The following is a 19,630-nucleotide window of genomic DNA, read 5'->3' on the forward strand; positions in this document are numbered from 1 at the left end:
ACATCTAGAATTCAAGAATTGTCTTTATGTATCTAAGTTAAAAAAGAATCTGATTTTAGTTTCTAGTCTAAATAAATCGGATTATTCAATTTATTTCAATAAAAATGCTTTTATTAGAAAGAATGATTCATTTATTTACTCAAGTACATTGGTTGACAATCTTTTTTGTATCACTCTTCTTTATTATCTATTGCTTAAGATAATCATATCTCACTTAAGAGGAAAGTACCCGACACTAATCAAACTTTTCTATGACATCTATGCCTAGGTCATATTAATCTAAATAGAATATAAAGATTGGTTAAATTTGGAGCATTGCACTCATTTGTTCTAGAGGACTTTCTAGTCTATGAATCTTATATAGAAAGTAAAATGGCCAAGAGACCCTTCATTGCTAAAAATGTTAGAGCCAAAGAATGTCTGGAGTTAGTGCATACTGACGTGTGAGAACCTTTTAATGTCCAAGCATGTGGAGGGTATGAATGTTTCATCACCTTCACTGATGATTACTCTAGGTATCGTTATGTTTATCTTATGCATAGGAAATTTGATACTTTGGATAAATTCAAGGTAAGGCAGAATCAGAGAACCAGTTAAATAAATGCCTCAATGTACTTTGATATGATCAAGGTAGATAGTACATGTCTAATGAGGTTGATTCATTCCTTAAAGAGCATGAGATTATATCCTAGTTGACTGTTCTTGGTACTCCATAACAAAATTGAGTGGCGAAAAGGAAAAATCAAAATTTATTAGACATGGTGAGATATATGATGAGTTTTTCAACACTACCTACATCCTTTTAGGGATATGTATTATATATTGTTAGATATCTTTTGAACTTAGTTCCATATAAGTTAGTACCTTTGACTCTTATAGAAATGTGGATGGATCGTAAGCCTAGTTTACACCATATTTGCACACGATGCTACCCAACACATATGCTGAAACCAAAGGTAGATAAGTTGGAACCAAGATCAGAAGTTTGTCAGATTGTTGGATATCCAAAAGGAAGTAAGGGTTATTACCTTTATAGTTAGGTTGACTAGAAAGTATTTGTGAGTACAAACTCTAGATTTCTAGAAGATGACTATATGATGTGTAATATGGTTAAGAGTGAGGTTCATTTAAGGGTACTAAATGAGACTCTCACAATAGTATATAATCTATGGATCTAGTACCAACCATTCTCGTTGCTAGTATACCGGTGCTCATCGCAATGGGAGGACTATTATACAACCAGGTTGATTCATGTATTTGAGAGTCTTTTAAGGCCATTCCAAAGGAGCATGAGATCAATCTTATAGATTACAATAAAACAATAAGTGATGTAGATGCACATTTTTGGTAAAAGGAGATGGAGGTAAAGTTAAAATCTATGTATTCTAACAAAGCCTGGGAGCTTATAGAAGCACTTGAAGGAGTAAAACACATAGGATGTAAGTGGGTTTACAAAAGGAAAAATGAGTAAATGGAAAGGTTGAGACTTTTAAGGCTAAGCTTGTAATGAAGGGTTATAGTTAGAAACCCAATTTCTACTATGAAGAGACTTTCTCGCTAGTAGACATGCTCAAATCCATCAAACTACTCATATCCATTGTGGCACATCTCGACTATGAGATATGACAAATGGATGTCCAAACTGTATTCTTCAATGAAAATCTTGATGAGAGCATCTATATGATGCAATCAAATGGTTTTGTAGCAAAAGGTTAAGAGCATATGGTATGCAAGTTACATAAATCCATTTATGGATTGAAGCAAACATCCCACTCATGGAACAAATATTTCGATTAGACGGTCAAGTCCTTTGACTTTAATCAAAATGAGGATGAACTTTATGTATACAAGAAGGTGCAAGAAGACATGGTGGTTTTTATGGTCTTATACGTTAATGACATTCTATTCATTGGTAATGATGTAGTGTTATTGTCATCAATCAAGATATGATTATCTACTCAGTTCTAGATGAAGGATTTTGGAGAAGTGTAGTGTATTCTTAGGAGTAAGGTCCTTAGAGACCATAAGAATAGGAAATTGATGTTGTCTCAAGCTACCTACATAGACAAGCTTTTGGTTAAGCATGTGATACAAGATGAAATTCTTCTTTCTTAGGATCAGTGTCTTAAGACACTTGAGGAGAAAGAGTGCATTCAGACAATATACTATGTCTTCTCAATGGGTAGCCTTATGTATGCAATGTTATGTATTAAACTAGATATTTGTTTTATAATGGTTATGGTGAGTAGATATCGATCTAGGTCCAAAACACTAGATAATTGTCAAGCATATACTAAAGTATTTTAGGAGAATGGGGAATTATATGCTTATGTTCCAAAGTGACAAGTTAGTACCTAGAGGGTGCATAATTTCAAACTTTTAGTTTGATATGGATTTTCGTCGGTCTGCCTCAAGGTTTGTTTTTACTTTTGGTGGTCCGACTGTTAGTTGGAGAAGTGTGAAACAATCTTGTATTATTGACTTCATTATGAAAGTTGAGTATGTTATAGCTTCTGAAGCAACAAAGGAAGTTGCTTAGCTTAGGAAGTTCCTCATGGAACTTAGGGTTGTACCCTTAGTTGTATAGATGATGATACTATTTTGTGACAATAGTGGGGCTATGACATAGTTTAAAGAACTAAGAAACTATAAAAAAAAAAAGTACACATTTGAGAGAAAGTACACTTGGTTTATGAAATAGTTAAGAGGGGTGTTGTAATGGTTGAGAAAATACATTTTGCGATAACCTAACAAATCCATTTGCTAAGACATTGACAAGAAGAGTTTTTTATGGTCATAAAGATAACATAGGTGTCAGATTTGTACCTAGTATGCTTTGAGGGCTAGTGGGAGAATATTAGAATAAAGGCTTAAAAGCATGACATGATGTAATAATCATGTGGAATTTTATTATTTATTTAATAGAGTTCTAATTCACTTTTATCTATCCTATTTTCATGCATTATAACTTGTAAGCATTCTTGTTTGCATCTTTTGCATTGTGCGTGACTTGAGTGCATCAGGAGTTTCACAGAAGATCCAAGTCATAAGTTCGTTACAAATAGATGATTTGTTTACAACCGGTTCATGCGTCTATGCAACCCATTAGATGTTGTAGTGTATCACCTCCTAATTGGATGAGATGGTTGGTTTGGCTATCAAGATGGGTTTCCCATGGTGAGTATACTAATGTGTATAGTTACACATTAGACAAGACTTATAGTAAATCATGACCTCACCAAGTTACTTCATTGTGTTGCCTCTTAACTTTAAGATAATATTAAGTTTATGCTAAAGTTAACAATGATTTTGACTTACAGGTGAGATTGTAAGCTAATTATATATTCCTCATGGATTAGGTCATCGTTGATAGAAACCACTAGCAATAGATATTCCAATAGAGGTACCATGATATTTCATAGTGATAGCCTAAGGGTTCTCCTAATCGGGTTTTGATGATAACAAACCATGGTTAAGTGACTAATTGGTTTAATGATTAAGAATCTCAGACATAAACTCAAAAATTCTTCAAATGACTAAATGGATACAAGATCGAGATGCTTGGAAGACTTGTGATCATAGGAAATTAATGTAAGATGAATGCATGAGTGCACTTAGGATTTTCACACGTTTTATGAAACTTAGAAAACTCGGTTTATTCTTTAAAACTTTGATTTCATTAAAACCCGAGTTTTTAACTAATGTACCTTAGGCAAAATGTTTTATAATTGGCTTAATAATTCACCTAAAGACCTTGCCTAAGTGTTAGAAAAGAAATGAATTAAAAACAATAGGTTTTCGGAGCCAAAAAGGTTCAACCGGTCGAGGCTATGGCCAACCGGCTCAATCGGTTGAAGAACTGGTCGACCGGTCGACCGGTTGTCCTCGTCTGGTCGAGGACCGGTCGAGGGATGCCAAAAAATTTCTCTCTCTCAGTGGCCTTCTCTTCCTGGTCGAGGTGATTCTCTTCCCGGTCAAGGTCTAGTCGAGGCCCGATCGAGGCAACGGTAACCTGTCAAGCATTAAATGCTCCAACGGCTAGTGAACCAGTCGACCCCTAGCTCGACCGGACGATCAGACGAGGTTACCTTTTGTTGTTTTTGACTCTCGATCTTAAAAACCTATATATTGAGAGCTCCACTTCATTTATTGAGAAGAGAACACTTGCATTCAATAGTCTACCTACCTGTTCTTGATAAAAAATCTCTCATTTCCTTCATAGTGCATTAAATCATCACTTGCATATCATTTAGTGCACTCTTATGTGTTGTCCTAGCTTTGTCTTGTATTTGAGCTATTCTTAAGTTAGGTTGAGGGATTATTTCTTGTAAAAATCTGAGTGTTAAAGCCTTCAAGAGGTTTGAATCTTGAAGAGATTGTGTAAGAGCCTATTGGAGCTAAAATCCAAGTGTTAGAAGATTGGAAGCTTGGTTGAAGCTTCAAGTTAGTGGAACCCTCATTCGGTTAGGAGATTGAGGAGAGTAGACGTAAACAAGAAAGTGTCGAACCACTATAAACCCGAGTTCGAATTCTCTAACTCTATCTCTTTATTTTGCTTATATTGTGTTTGAATTTGTTATGATTGAAAAGATTTTAAAAACCCAATTCACCTCCCCCCCTCCCATTTTGGGTGTTTTTCTTAATTAAGCATAACCTTTGTTTTCTCACATAGGATTAAGACAAAGTGTCTCATTGGGTGATTCTAAGGAGGTGTGCTCATGTGAACTATAATCATAATAGTTCCTTAAGTGGAACTTGATTTAGCTCTTTGAGAGGTAAGACATGTCAGTTGAACACACAATATAAGGATTTATAACTCAAGGATAGTAAAGGTAGTTTTGAAGGTTAATATTTTTTACCTTGTTAAACAACTGATACTTGTTCATGGGGAGATTAAACGCAATGGATAGTAGGTCATGAACCCGAGCACATAGTATCTTGTTGTTATTTACATAGAATACGAGAGTTCAGTTGATTCTCTATAGTGGGATGTTGAATCAACTTCAAAATTAGATTTTGAGAGATCTAGTAATCTTTTGGGTCTTAGTGGTTTCCGCTTTGAGCTTATATACTTTGTTGGCATGAGTTATGAGAATCAAATTGACTCTAATTTCACTTTTATGCATAAAGGTGTTTTGGTAATTACGTAAGATTGTATAGGGATAAGTGAACAAGGTCTCTAAACTGAGCTAATTGATTAATTAGTAGGCTCTATTAGGTTAATTAATTAATTAGGACTTGTTTTAGGCCAAATTAAGTGACCTAAGCCCTTAGTGGACTTAGGTCACTTAAGTCCAGTCAGGAACCCTATAAATATTCCATTAAGGGTTAGGGTTCTTATGGTTTTTTTAAAAGAACCATCTTGAGAATGAGCTGTTAGAAAAATTAGACTAATCCAACCTATGGTAATCACCCTAGAGAGGGGAGTGAATAGGATGTTGGTCTCTTTTTGTAAATTTAAATTATGTGAATGCAAGAGATAATTATATGCAAATATATAATAAAACAATATAAAAACAATTGTATATAAATTAAAAGAATAGGGAAGAGAGAATGCAAATACAAGATTTTTATAGTGGTTCGACGCAACCCGACCTACGTCCACTCTCCTCTAACTTCAATCCTAAGCTTGAGGTTCCACTATTTCAAGGCTTCCAAACCAAACCTTCAAGAAATACAATTGGATTATGGTTCCAATTCACCCTTTTGGACTTTTAGCTCCAAGCACCATCTACAATCATCAAGAGATACTCCACTCTTGAACAACCCCTCAAGTGATACCCCACACTTGAGAATCCCTAAGTGATACCTCACACATATATTTTTTTCTCTAAAAAATATACAAATAATTTTATAAAATCTTAGTACAAAACTTTAGGCTCAAATGATACAAGAAAAACTAGGATTGAATGGTGCACTAAAGATATGCAAGTTTTAGAACAATGATGCACTAAAAAAACACTCTTCCAAGGCTCAAATATATTCAAGAAAGGTTTGAGAAGGTTAATATTATGAAACAATAAAGATTAGAGCCTTTTTATAGAAGAAAACGACCAAACTAGTCGTTGGGGATTCGATCGGTTGAGCTAGGGGTCGACCGGTTGACTAGCTGTTAGCATTTAATGCTTGGCAGGTGACCGTTAGACCTCAACCGCCCCTTGACTGATTGAGGTGGGGTCGACCTGTTGATGTTCAACTTTGACAGGTTGAACAATCGTTTTGGAAGAGAGAGAAGGTTATTTGCACCCCTTGAACGGTTAAGTTGGGGGTCGACTTACTTCATGACCGGTTGAGTTAGGGGTCGACTTGCTCTTAGACCGGTTTGGTTGGGGGTGACCTGCTGCTCGATCGGTTAAGTTGGGGGTCAACCTGCTCCTAGATCGGTTGAGCTAGGGGTCGACCGGTTCCTTATCCGATTCAATCAGTTGAGTCGTTTTTAGCTCAACAACCAATTTTTTCAACTTAAAACCTTTTAAACAAGTTTGGAAAACATTTGACACAAGGTTTTAGTTGAAAACATGAAATCATCCAATTTTAAAATATTTAAAACAAAATAACTCTTGGATGATTTTGGTGCATAAGTAAAGAATGTAACACATGAAAATCATAGTGCACCAACAACCTTACAAATAGATCTTATGAAGCTTGGATCTTGAAAACACTTATCTTTGAGGTCTTATTCTTCTTAATAATTTCTCTTTAGCTTGATTTGTCTTTATGATTGCCACTTTGGAAATCATTTTGCCTACTCATACTTGAAATATAATCATTAGTTCTAAACCTTGTTTTGTTATCATCAAAACCGAGATTAACCAAACCTTGGTTTCATAGGAGCCATAGTCCCTACCCTTTCTTTCATCCCTACCTGGAGTGTATCAAAATCGAGGTTTAAGTCATTGGGCGAAAGACTCTAGGTTTATGAGACTTCTACAATTTTGTTCTTCATCTTCATCATGTGGACTCAATTTGGGAACATCCAAATCTGAGGTATGTTTTTCATTAGCACCTTCGAATATGCTTTAAGTTTAGAATTGCAATTTTTCCATTGTGCATAGGATTTAGAAAAACCTAGGATAGTCAAGCATGTTTCTAACTTGATTAAGGCTTTGGAAAATAAGAGATCTGGGTTTTTCCCATCAACTACTATATCGCATGAGCTTTCAACCTTGAGAGAATATTGAGTTAGTATTAAGGTCTTCAATGGATTTGACCTATGGGTGAAACTCTAAGTTGGTAATATATTTCCTATGGATTAGGCCATTGTTGATCAATGCAAGAGACAACAAGTATTCTTAAAACAAACATCATGATATCTCATGAGTTTGAGACAGTGTGTCTTTTTGGGTAATTTTAAGGATATGTAATAATGAAATCTATGATTGAGATAATTTCTTTAGTGTAATTAAGCATTAAAGAGTTAAAGTATGTTAATTGATCTCATAATAAGAGAACTTGAGAGTTAAGGATGGTAAAGGTAACCTTAAGAGGTTGATAGCATTCACTTCATTAAATTATAAACACCAATTCATGGAGAGCTTGCATGTAATCATTAGTAGATCATGAAACCGACTTTTTTTTCTCGACTTAATATCATAAGATATTCAAGTACAATTGGTTCTTTGTGGTAGGATGTTGAGTTAACTTTAGAATTGAATTTTAAGGGAACTAATACTTTTTTATGACTCCCAATGGTTCCTTGTTTGAGGGATGGTTAGGTTTTTTTATTCATGTGTGCATAAGGATATTTTAGTAAATATATAAGGTTGCATATGAGCTTATGAATGATCTTTCCAGATTTGGCTAATTAATTAATTAAAACTCAATAAAGGTAATTTATTCATTAGGACCCAATGACTTAAATTAAATGACCCAAGCTAAAGATGGGTTATAGTCACTTAAACCCACAATTAAGTCTATATAAACCCCCTTAAGGGTAGTGTTTGTAGTTTTGTCATTCAGACTTCTAGTAAGAAGAACCCTATGTTAAGATAGAACCCTTAAAAGCATGACATGATGTAACAATAATAGATTTATTATTAATTAATAAGATTTATATTTCCTAATTTATCTATCATATTCATGAATTATATCTTCTAAGAGTTTTGACCTAATGTCTCTTCCATTGTGCATGACTTGGGTGCATTAAAAGTTGCACAAAAGATCCAAATCATGAGTTCCTTACAAGTAGGTGATTAGTTCCTAGGTAGTTTATGGATTCAATAAATTCATTTGAGGTTGTAGTGTACTACCTTTTAATTAGAAGGATGATTGGTTTTAATAATCGGGATGAGGGTCCCATCGTGAGTACACTAGTATATATGGTTACACATTATACATGACCTATGATGAGTCATGACACTGGTTGTAGGATAGTCATGATCTCACCAAGTTGTTATACTAAATGGTTTCTTAACCTTGAGAGGATATTGAGCTAGTGTTAAAGTTTACAGTGACCTTGACTTCCGACGAAACCTTAAGGTGATCATATATTTTTTATAAATTAGGTTACTATTGATGAAGACTGATAGCAATTGGTATTCTCCATAAAGATACCATGGTATCTCATAAGATCACGACAGTGTATCCTTTGAAGTGTAACTAAGAACGTATAATCAAGAAATCTATAGTTGTAGTAATTAGTTAATTGAAATTTGACATATACTCTTTATGAGATAAAATATATCAGTTGATCACATAATAGAAGGGTTTGAGATTGAAGAATTGTAGAGATAATCTTGAGAGGTTGATAGAATTCACCTTATTGATTATGGACATTCATTCATGAGGAGCCCACATATAATGGATAGTAAGTCACAATCTGAGTTCTTGTGTCTCATTATAATATCATAGGATATTAAAGTTTAGTTGACTCTTTATAGTAGGATTTGGGTCAACTTCAAAATTGAATTCGAAGAAAGTTAGTACTCTTCTATGGGTCCTAATGGTCTTTACTCGATCTTACATTCTATGGTGACACTATTTTTTAGGGCTATTCACATGTGTGCATATGGGCGTTTTAGTAAATACATAAGGTTGCACAACAACTTATGAATGGTCTCTTTGGAATTGGCTAATTGATTAATTAGAGTCTTATGAGGTCAATTAACTAATTAAGACTCAAGTAAGTTAGTTTAAATGACCTAAGCTTATGATGGACTCAAGTCACTTAAGCTCATAGGAAGCCTATATAAACCTTTTTTTTAAGGGGTTTAGGGCTTAACTCTTGTCATTTAGTCTTTTATTCTCCAAAGAGAAGAAAACCCTAGCTACCAACCCTTTTAAAGGACTCCACCTCTCACGTGTTAAGATCCACAAAAAGCCATCGAGTAGAAGGCTTTTGGGATTTGTAAGATCTACCACATATTCGACGCATCTTCACAAATAGGATTTGATCTGGGAACATCCAAATCTAAGGTAAAAACATCCACTTTCTAGATTAAAAAGTTTTAATATGCTATCTACTTCCATTGATTAAATCAAGAAAACCCTAAGGATGGTTTGTATGTACCCTAATAAATCCAAGGTTGGGAATGGAGATATCTAGATATTTCCTACACCATTTTACTTACTAAAATTGATTTGGGAACATCCAGATCAAAGGTATTATTTTCTAAGCACCTAGATCTAAAATTCAATTTTTTACTGCTTTTGTTGCCTAGATCTTGATCCCTAAGATAATAGTAGCATGCACCCTAACCATTCAGGGCTTAGAATGGAGTAATCCAAAGATTTCAATAGATTAGTCATCATGTGTTTAGTGATTGGCGTAGCATGGGAGGATTTTGTCTTTTTTAATGATAATTTAGTCTTTTGATTTTTGTCCAAACAACGAATTGTATATTGTATTAGTATAGAGTAATAATATAAATCATTGCCTACTATATCGGTGGTTTGGTGTGATAATATTAGTGCTACTCAACTTGCTTCTAATCCTTTGTTTTCTGTTAAAATGAAACACATTGAAATTGATTTTCATTTCATTTTAGGATATGATTCTTCCTAAAGATTTGGTGATACAATATGTTCCTTTTTCAAATCAGTTTGCAAATGTCTTAACAAAACATCTTCCTTTTTCTCAGTTGAGGGGAGATTAAAGAAGAACAAATAGTTAAAGAATTGCTTAATAAGTTTAACATGCATTTTATTAGTAAGAGATTGGTTAAGTTGTTAACTTTGTCGTGTAAACATACATTATATTTAGAAGTTTCTTGAAGCTCATTATTTTATTCTTTAGAGGTTTCTAAAATATCTCTCAGTTTTCTCTTTGGTTTCTTTAATTTCAATTTTCAACCTTTTACTTTCTTTATGCAATCTTTCCCAATCAAGAAAAAAAAATTACAAGCTAAAAGTAAACTTTTATTTACTTATTTAAATTTCATGAATCAAGATAAAAGAAAAGAATCGAACAAAAGTCTGATTTAAAATTTTTTTCCCTATTTTGATACCAATTGAAGGTTCAAGATCTTATTTCACAAAACTACCTAGAAAAGGATTGAGATGAATAGATAGTCTTTCTTTTATAGCTCAAAAATCAAATTGTTATATATATATATATATATATATATATATATATATATATATCATTATTAACCAATAAATACAAAGAATATCCAATCACACATTGACACATGATGTTCATGGAAAGCCACTTATAGGGTCTCCTAGAAACTTCAAAGATGTAAAAACCATAGGTAAATTGGCCACAAAGCAAATTCATTAATTATGAAAGATCAAAGACACAAATTTACCTAGACAGACTCTACTCTTTGTAAGACTTACACTTCCTACACCTATACTTGTTCTCAAGCTTGCAATGCAATACCTTCATGCTCCTTAATGACTTGAGGAGATGCGATTAACCACCATTAGCAAACTTGAACAATATATGAATTTTGAGAGTGTAAGGAATGTACAAAGATAATGACAATATGCTGTAGAGTGTAAGGTTTCAAAGTAATACAATCAATAGGCATATTTATAGGAGAAAAACCCTGGTGAATTAGACAAATTTTATAAACTAAATATTAACTTACATATTTAGAAACCAAGAAAATTTTGAAAATTGCCCAAACCAAATATTAACTTACGTATTTAGAAACTTAGAAATTTTTAGAATTACACAAATCAAATGCTTGTTAGGGGCGCTTGAGTGCTCTTTGTAAGTGCTTGGGTGTTGTTTCATAATTTTTCTTTTTAAATTTGATAATCTTGCCTAATTAATTTACACATCTACTATATGTCTTATTTATATCATTATACTCTAAGCAACTCAATTATGCTTACTTGATTTGTACAATGAAAGAGTCGGTCATGATCTCAAATCTTCAAGGTAAATGTAAATCTTAAATAGTATGGAAAGTTGAATCCGAAAATATATAAAAGAAAATTGTTAACTTAAACTAACTAGTTTAGTATACCAATTGTGCAAACTTTATTTAAAATATATTTATTATCCCATGATTTTTAAGTTGGATTATCATATTTTGGGTTGCATTACACAATTTTTATTTAGTTGTGTAGCGTGAAAAAAATCATTTTTGGACTACCATTTTTCCACGAAAATATGTAAATCTAATTTTGGTCAAACCAATCGAAAATCGATTCTAATTTATTCAAAGTTAGTTAGCTTAAGTTTATTCAAACTGATCAAGAATTAAGTTAACCCAAACAGTGCTACCCCTGCTTTAGCTACAAGGATATATAAGTTACTGCTGAGGAGCCCATTGAACTCATGCATACAAGCATTATCATCTTCTTCAATGATTCACAAAGATAAACATTAAATCCTAGAGTGAGACAAATAGTGATGAGGCTGTCAAATTCTAAGTTGATGGGCTCATAGTGGACTACATGAGATAGACCCACACCAAAAAAATAAAATAAAAAAAGGCACAAATAATTGGAAGCACCTGCATGCGCATGAGGAGGAGGACCTACCAAATTGGAAATTGGGGCATATAGTATGGTTGGTATATCATCAATTCAACATCCCACCACTTCCCATTTAAAATATCTTTTCAATACCCATTAGCAACAGTGATACTGGGCTGCGGAATTTGCAATTTCTAATGAAAGTGATGAGGAATCAAGTAGTTTTATTGGGGGAGAAACCCCTCCAACAACTCATAGACAGTGACATTACCATTTTCCCCCCTTTATACATGCCTTTGTTGGCATAATCTCCCACAAATGTCCCCTCACATTTAATCAGGGCTGACCTATGCACATGTTCAATATTCTATAACTAACCAATACTCCAACAACTCTTCTTCTGATTCAATAGTCTTATCTTTGGATATGGTGTATCCCACAATCAATTCAATAGTGGGTATGCGGTATGTGTCCCCTTTTTGGCTATACTTATCAAGAAGAACAACCCATCAAAACTCAGTTTATGATTGTTGGTTTCTCTAGCAAGTAGCAAATGGAGATTGGATCATTAATCTCAAGGAATTATTACTCATACATGCATATACACAATACAAATGAGTTGCCACACATTATTGGATTACATTACAGCATAGAATCAATAAATGGCTAAAAGACCAAAACTACATACAAGGAATTTACCCCTAGCGTTTTGAGGCAGTGATGGAGGTGGAGAACACAACAGAGAACCCACTTCAATGAAGTGTATATGAAGATTATGAAAAGGTGAAAATGTAATAAAGTTTATACAGTCTGTGTTTGTCTTTTTATGTATGAGAGAGAGAGAGAGAGAGAGAGAGGTGGTTAGACAGCACAAGAGGTACAGTTACAGGTCTTGGGAACAAAAGCACACACACCAAAGGGCTTGTTGGGGAGCTGACAGTCTATGCCAAAGCAGCATGGCATGGTGGCACAAGTACCAGTGGTTGGATCTCCACCACCAGCAGCACAGCACTTGCACACCAAGCACAGTTGGAATGGTGCCAGCTTCCTCCTTCCATCAAGATGACTGGTGTGACTGCCCACAAGTGCTGCTTCAACCACCTGGTATTGGATTGATTCAACTGGCCTCATCTCAAGCGCATGGCATCTTCCTGCATGTGGGTGTTCATACTCTGAGAGTGTCTGTGAAAGAGATGTGAGGATTGGGCTCAGAAATTGGCTTACCTGGAGAAATAGTGAAGTGGGCGATCAAGAGAAGCAGTATAAATTGTGTTCCAGCTGTGGGATTCATTGCAAAATTGTTCATGGCTGTGGATAACAGGCTTACTGTATGAGAAAGAAAGAGAGGGAGAGAGAGAGAGAGAGAGAGAGAGAGAGAGAGAGAGAGAGAGAGAGTATATGGCCTGTGTTGTGGAAAGCTATGGAGAAAGAGGTTTATTTGGGAGAGGTTGAGAGAGGCAGCCAAGAGGGGGCTGAATGCGTTTGTGTGGTGGAAACCCATGGAGGAGGTTTATTTGGAACCAAGTGGGTCAAGGGATGGGGATCTTTCATGTTTCTTTTTTTGTGTTTTACTTTTTGTTCATCTCTTTGGTTTTTGTGTTTTGGGTACCACTACACAACATTGAGATAATATAGGACTTTCATATCCTCATTCCTAATCTTAATAGCTTTTTCCAATAAAACATCAGTTCGGATAGACTAGATGTCATGCACCTAAGTATTAATATTAGCAAAAACTTTACAATATCTGTTAACCACATCAACAATGACCACCCCTCAAAACTACACAAGACTAGTAGTTCATATCATTCCGATCTCATAAAAATATGGTACAAAATGGGATCAAAACTCATTTTATTTAATAATTACTACATTACTTTTAGTTGAGTGAGATCAACCTAACACCCCAACTTGCCAACCACCAACTCATAATTTTCAGATTCAAGATCTGAGTACCATTTTTAATGAAAGCAATTGGATTTTCTCTTTATTCTATTAGATTCAGATACAGAACTCTCCATGGTAAATCAGAGCTATAGATTAGGTTAACAGATTGGTGATTTGGCAAAATGAGGGCCACATCTTGGTTAGAATTAGAAAGAACATCCACAAAGAGAACTAGGAAACACAGAGAAAGACAAATGATATCTCCAGAAAGCCACAAAAGATGCAAGCAGATTCCATAGAGATTAAATCGCAACTAGCTCATTGACCCAACTCAAGAACATGCACCCTAATTAGCCAACATGGAATCATTTGCAACTGCTGTAAATGAGGCTTTTTGTACATCAATTTGGCATTACCTCCCCTGTAAAGAATTCTGTTGACTGCCTCGGCATATCTCCTTCAAAGACAATCTTGTCTCAGTTGTCCAGAAGAGGATGTCAGCTTCAGCCCCTCCCACTTTTATCTGAAAATTACCTCTATTGAAGTTCATTGTTAGGATGGGTTATCTGAAAACAGCATCATTCTATAGAAGATTAGCATTTTTACATGATAAATTCAAATGGAAAATGAACATCAGTACATTGAAACCAGCATGATGCCAGGACATCATTAAACAAAAGGGGCATGGGGTCACCATGATACCATATACATGAAGCACAAAGAAGCGAATTTACCCACATGTTTTAACAAGGAAAATTTTGTCATTTTTCAAAGGGAAGAGGAAGGAAAGACACACCAAACAAGTATACAAATAGGTGGTGTTTCTCATCTAACCCTGCATGCAGCAGGGCCACCTGGGGAACAATTGGGGTTTGGAGACCGACAAACAGCACCAGCCCCAACTTTGTTGGCAAATCTGTGTTGCATTCGGTAATCAGACATTCCTGCCTTGGCAAAAGGACCACCACTACCAACTGACAGGTTCTTAGTAGATGACGAAACTTCACTTGTGCCACCACTACTATCTTGTAATGGCTCCAAAGTTTCCACTACATCACTCATTAAGGGCCTTGCTTTAGGGTTCTGGCTCAGGCAATAGTATGCCAAACTGCATGCTTTCTGTGCTGCCCTTACAGAATACTGATTCTCCAATCTAGGGTCTATTATTTGAAGCAACTTTCGCTTGTCATTCAGTTTAGGCCGGGCCCAATCAACCAAGCTCTGCTCCTTGCTAGGTCGGGTCTTGTCAACTGACTTCCTTCCCGTCAACAACTCTAGAAGAACAACTCCAAAGCTGTACACATCGCTCCTGGCAGTCAGGTGGCCTGCACATTTCATGATGACCACATTCAGAAATTTGCAAGCAAAGATACACAAACTCGGTGTTTCAGAAGTATGAGAAATCTGAAAACTATATGCAACACGCAATTAAAGATTAGTGTTTCTTCTTTAACCAAAATAATCAAAAAATAAAAATATAAGCAAAAGAGAAAGGATTGCAAGATCAGATTGCAGGACACATAAGCAATTTAAAACAGGTAAAAGAATCAATATATTCCACAATAAGCAGGTCACTGATTATGTCAACAACAAAAAGCACACTTGTAAATGAATAAGTTCTGATTGCTGTTTTTCCAGAGAAAACATTCTGGTTTTGGTTCCCAGAAAGAATGAGAAAAAAAGGAAGGCCTTTTCAAGCTTTTTCTTCTTCTCTCTTCCTCTCATGGAACCAAACAGAGCCTGAAACTCTGTTGCTTTTTCTTTATAGAAAGTATGATGGCTCTTCTTCTTAGGCCCTATATATATTTTTTGGTACTAAATATAGTTTATAGATATCTTTTATCAGAATATAGTTTCTATTATCAGAGAATTTGAATAATAACCAGTATACGAGGTTTCTGGATTTGAAAGAATGTTTTTTCAAGCTAAAAACTTAAAGGGAAAATCACAATCACAACCCAAGTTGCCAGGGATATAAGCTTATCTGTGCTCAAATATAGTGAATTAGAAATCAGTTACATCTGAGGGGGATGATCTTGCAGTCCCTCTGTATGGCAAAACACTACAATTTTAACTATTTATGTTATAGGCAGGCAAATAGCATGATCATTATTAGATGGTTCATGCCCCTGATGCTATCCCACTCTGTTCAAAATCACCACGCTGCCTGTCACATCTAAGAATTGATCACATGAAAAATTCAAGACCAGACATCATACTCACTGTAGAGAATGCATGTCCCAACCCATTTTACAATTGTCTTCCGACCAAGAAGTATATTCTATCCTCCCACATCAGTAAGCACTAAGAGATAAAGTAATGCTGATAAATAAAGCAATTATAAGCTAGCAGGAGGCCATGAAGTAATGCTGATAAATAAAGCAATTATAAACTAACAAGAGGCCTTACCAGTCATTACATATTCGGGTGCAGCGTAACCATAGGTACCCATTACACGAGTTGATACATGGGTCTCATCACCTTGTGGTCCAGCTTTTGCAAGCCCAAAGTCAGAAAGCTTGGCTGTATAATCCTGTAGATTCACCGGTGATTAGCAGGGTAAACAGGAGTGAAGCATTCTCCCATGATGGCAATGAGAAAAAAATGTCTTGTCTAATGTGGTTTTAAGAAATGCTACTTACAGAGTCTAATAATATATTAGACGTTTTGAAGTCCCGATAGATTACAGGCCTTTCAGCATTATGGAGGAAAGCAAGCCCTTTCGCAGCACCCAGAGCAATCATCATCCTAGTTGCCCAAGATAATGGGACAGTCGCTTCTGAATGCCTCAGGGAAAGGCCACATCAACTTGAGTTAACAGAAACAATATGAGGAATTAAGAAGAACAATATAACTTCATGTAATGTCACTAGAATTGATAACAAAGTTTCGGTCAATAATGCCCTGAAAAATCAAGTATGCACCACAAAAGTGAATCAGGCATCAACTCAACTATGGAGGTGACTAAATCAATTAGAATCCAGGAGGACCACACAAGTCAAACCCAGCAAGATTAACAAGGAAAATGCAATTATTTGGAAGGAAGTTCATAATTTCTCTGAATGTCACCTTGTTACAGCCTTGTCTCTTTGTTTACTGGCAGTAAACCTGCGGGCGATGGGGAAGGTTGTAGTTTCACTGATGGTAATCGTAGTGATTTAGGTTTTGAGCTGAGATGAGGCAGGCAATGACTTGAGATCTCAAATACTGGTTGAGGTTACAATAATATATAAACTGAGCCAGAGAGCTGAGGCCTAAGCTTCCATTTTTGGACTAGAAATTTAGATTTCCAAAAAAAAATTACAAAATTCACAAGAGGTGTAGAGCTCATGCAGGCATTTAAAGTCATTTTTCTAAAAAATGAAGAACCAAACTGAATTGTAACTTTCTAAAATTTTGATTACAGATTTAGAGCAGAAAGAGGCCTTGTAACTTTCTTGAAATAGACAAATATTCATGGAAAAAAATGGAAATGTGAGCGGATCTACTTTTCACTGAGTGATAGACCAAGCAGTGTTGACCTGACTCTAGATCCTATCACATACTGAGTATCAAAGATTATCTAAGGTGGTTCTCAACAGAAAAGCATGCCAAACAAGTCTACAGCCAAAGATGTGCAGGAAACTATGAGTCACTAAAAGAACACCACCTGAAAGGAGCAATGCACAGACCTAGCAGAACAGCCTTCTAAAAGTTATCCCAATTAAGATAAATACACCCAAAACTCATCGAGCTAAGTAAGTATCTTACCTCCAATAGTCTGTACTATAGGATGCTTAAAGATGAAGCTCAAAGTCTGGAATTGATCTCCAAACATCCTATAGCATGGATGACCCTGAAAACACACTCCGACTAAAATTCTATTCATGGAAACCAGTTAAACCTAACAAAGTGATCGCACAAATAGCAGCAAAAGATGAGACTTCAAACTAAAAAAGCCCTACTTGAAAAGCACACAAATGCATCATCAATAAGGTTCTTGGAGTTGTTATTATGGATATTATTAATTTCTAGTAAACCAAACACTAACAACGCATTCAATGAATAGAGAAACATGTCCATCTTGATTCGGGCTAAGCTAAAAAGGCTTAAATTAGTAATCATTTGGCAAAGCAAAAAGAACGGAGCGTACTTCGAAACAAGTGATTTTCGAGGCTTCCTCGGAACATAAACTCGTACACAAGCAACCGGTGATCGTCCTCGCAACAATACCCTATCAACTTCACCAGATTGGGATGCCTCAGCTGCCCTAAAAAGTTCACCTCCGTCTACAGACGTAAAGACCCAGTAAAAAAAAATCAGTCAAAGCACCAACCCACCAAAGAAAGAAGATAAAAACACAAGCTTACAAGCCATTCTCTATGACCCTGAAATCCCTCCTTGTTCAAAACCTTGACAGCAACGGGGAGGGACTTGAGCCCAACCCTAACATTCTCATCAATGTAACCCTTGTACACAGTGCCAAATCCTCCCTCACCGAGAATGTAATCAGAGCGAAAACTCTTGGTGATAGTCTCGAGCTCGAACAATGTGAAAGCAATGACATGGGTGTAGAGGAGTGAGTTCTTGCCGGAGTCGTCAAGGTTGCGGGGAGTGGAGTGATGATCGCTCAGATCTGAGACAGAGCGGCTGTGCTTCTTTCCACAATTGGGAGCAGCATCTTTGACAGACAAGGAAGAGAGGATGTGGAGCTGCTGAACTGCAAAAGGAAGAGAGTGAGTGATGGGGAAAGGGGGTGAGAAAAGAAAAGTGGGAAATGGGGGGGTAGATCTGGACCTTGAGCGTGAGAAACGACAGGGTTATCCTCAGTGCTGCCGCAGTTGCCCATGGTGGAAGGAGGAGGAGTGGCGGAGGTGGTGGTGGTGGGTGTTGAGATGATCTGGGAACTGTTGAGTGGAGCGTGGGGTGTGTATTTCTGTCACTGCGAGTTTCATTCTTGGGGTAGTGAGAGTCGTCCCCTCTCTCTACCACCACCCACTTGAACCTTTCCCAGTTTCTATGCCTCTTTCTCTCTCTGCCCCCCTCACACTTTTTTTTTTAAATTTTTATTACTCTACTAAAAACCAAAAAACTCAAAAACTTTTTAAAAAAATATTTGATTTATTCCTAAAATAGACAATAAATAAAATAACTCCTTATATGCTTCATTCCTTAAAAAATGGAAGCCTACAAATAAATAAATAAATAAATAAAGATAGAGTTGGAAAATGTCATTTGGATTTTTCAAAATGTAAAGTTGATGATGTGCATTGATTATATATTGTAATATTTAAAAACAAATAATTATAATTATAATTAAATTTCATCCTAAATCCTAAATAGCTTAATATTAAAATATTTAAAGTTATCAAGTGGTTGAATCAAAATCTATTCTATTTTTAAAGGTGGGTGGTCAATGGTCATTTGAGTGTAGGACTAATTGCCCTTTATTCAACATCCAAGTCGAGAAGTTGCATTTCAATCAAATTCTTCATTTTCTTCTTCTTTCCTTTTCATTTTCGTCCATCGAGTGAAATTGTCTTTAAAAAAAATTATACATCAAAATAACTCTATTTTAAACTTAAAAATTTAATAATAATAATCGATTTAACCTTTAATACTATTAAGTATTATTTAATGAAGATTAAAATTAAAAAAACAAACAAACAAACAAATTCCACTTCAATGAAACTTGACATATTTTTTTTCATACATGTAAAAATCAGCAACACTCTTTGGACAATGACAACATAATATTGGATGATTCCAATAAAGTATAATTATGGATTATAATTAAAAATTGAATTAAACACATTATTCATAAAATAAAAAAAGTGCTTTTGGAGTCAACTAGAAATGAAATCAACGGGGTCAACTAGAAACCTGTTGGATA

At 35.3% G+C, this 19,630-nt stretch overlaps 2 protein-coding genes across 2 annotated transcripts; both read right to left on the reverse strand.

Moving 5' to 3' along the window:
- Positions 1 to 12,439: 12,439 nt before the first annotated feature.
- On the reverse strand, positions 12,440 to 13,432 carry LOC117920005. Its single transcript, XM_034837346.1, has 2 exons — positions 13,096 to 13,432; positions 12,440 to 13,022 (listed from the first exon to the last, which is right to left on the reverse strand). The coding sequence occupies exons 1-2, from the start codon at positions 13,370 to 13,372 to the stop codon at positions 12,733 to 12,735; spliced, it is 567 nt and encodes a 188-aa protein (XP_034693237.1). The 5' UTR covers positions 13,373 to 13,432; the 3' UTR covers positions 12,440 to 12,732.
- A 907-nt stretch (positions 13,433 to 14,339) lies between these two features.
- Positions 14,340 to 18,753, reverse strand: LOC117920002 (probable serine/threonine-protein kinase PBL8). Its single transcript, XM_034837342.1, has 6 exons — positions 18,535 to 18,753; positions 18,108 to 18,457; positions 17,891 to 18,026; positions 16,401 to 16,537; positions 16,168 to 16,291; positions 14,340 to 15,083 (listed from the first exon to the last, which is right to left on the reverse strand). Exons 1-6 carry the CDS (start codon positions 18,584 to 18,586, stop codon positions 14,584 to 14,586), a joined length of 1,299 nt encoding a protein of 432 aa, XP_034693233.1. The 5' UTR covers positions 18,587 to 18,753; the 3' UTR covers positions 14,340 to 14,583.
- Between the last annotated feature and the right edge of the window lie 877 nt (positions 18,754 to 19,630).

This window comes from Vitis riparia, chromosome 8 (genome assembly GCF_004353265.1).
Source record: "Vitis riparia cultivar Riparia Gloire de Montpellier isolate 1030 chromosome 8, EGFV_Vit.rip_1.0, whole genome shotgun sequence".
NCBI classification, from domain to species: Eukaryota; Viridiplantae; Streptophyta; class Magnoliopsida; order Vitales; family Vitaceae; genus Vitis; species Vitis riparia.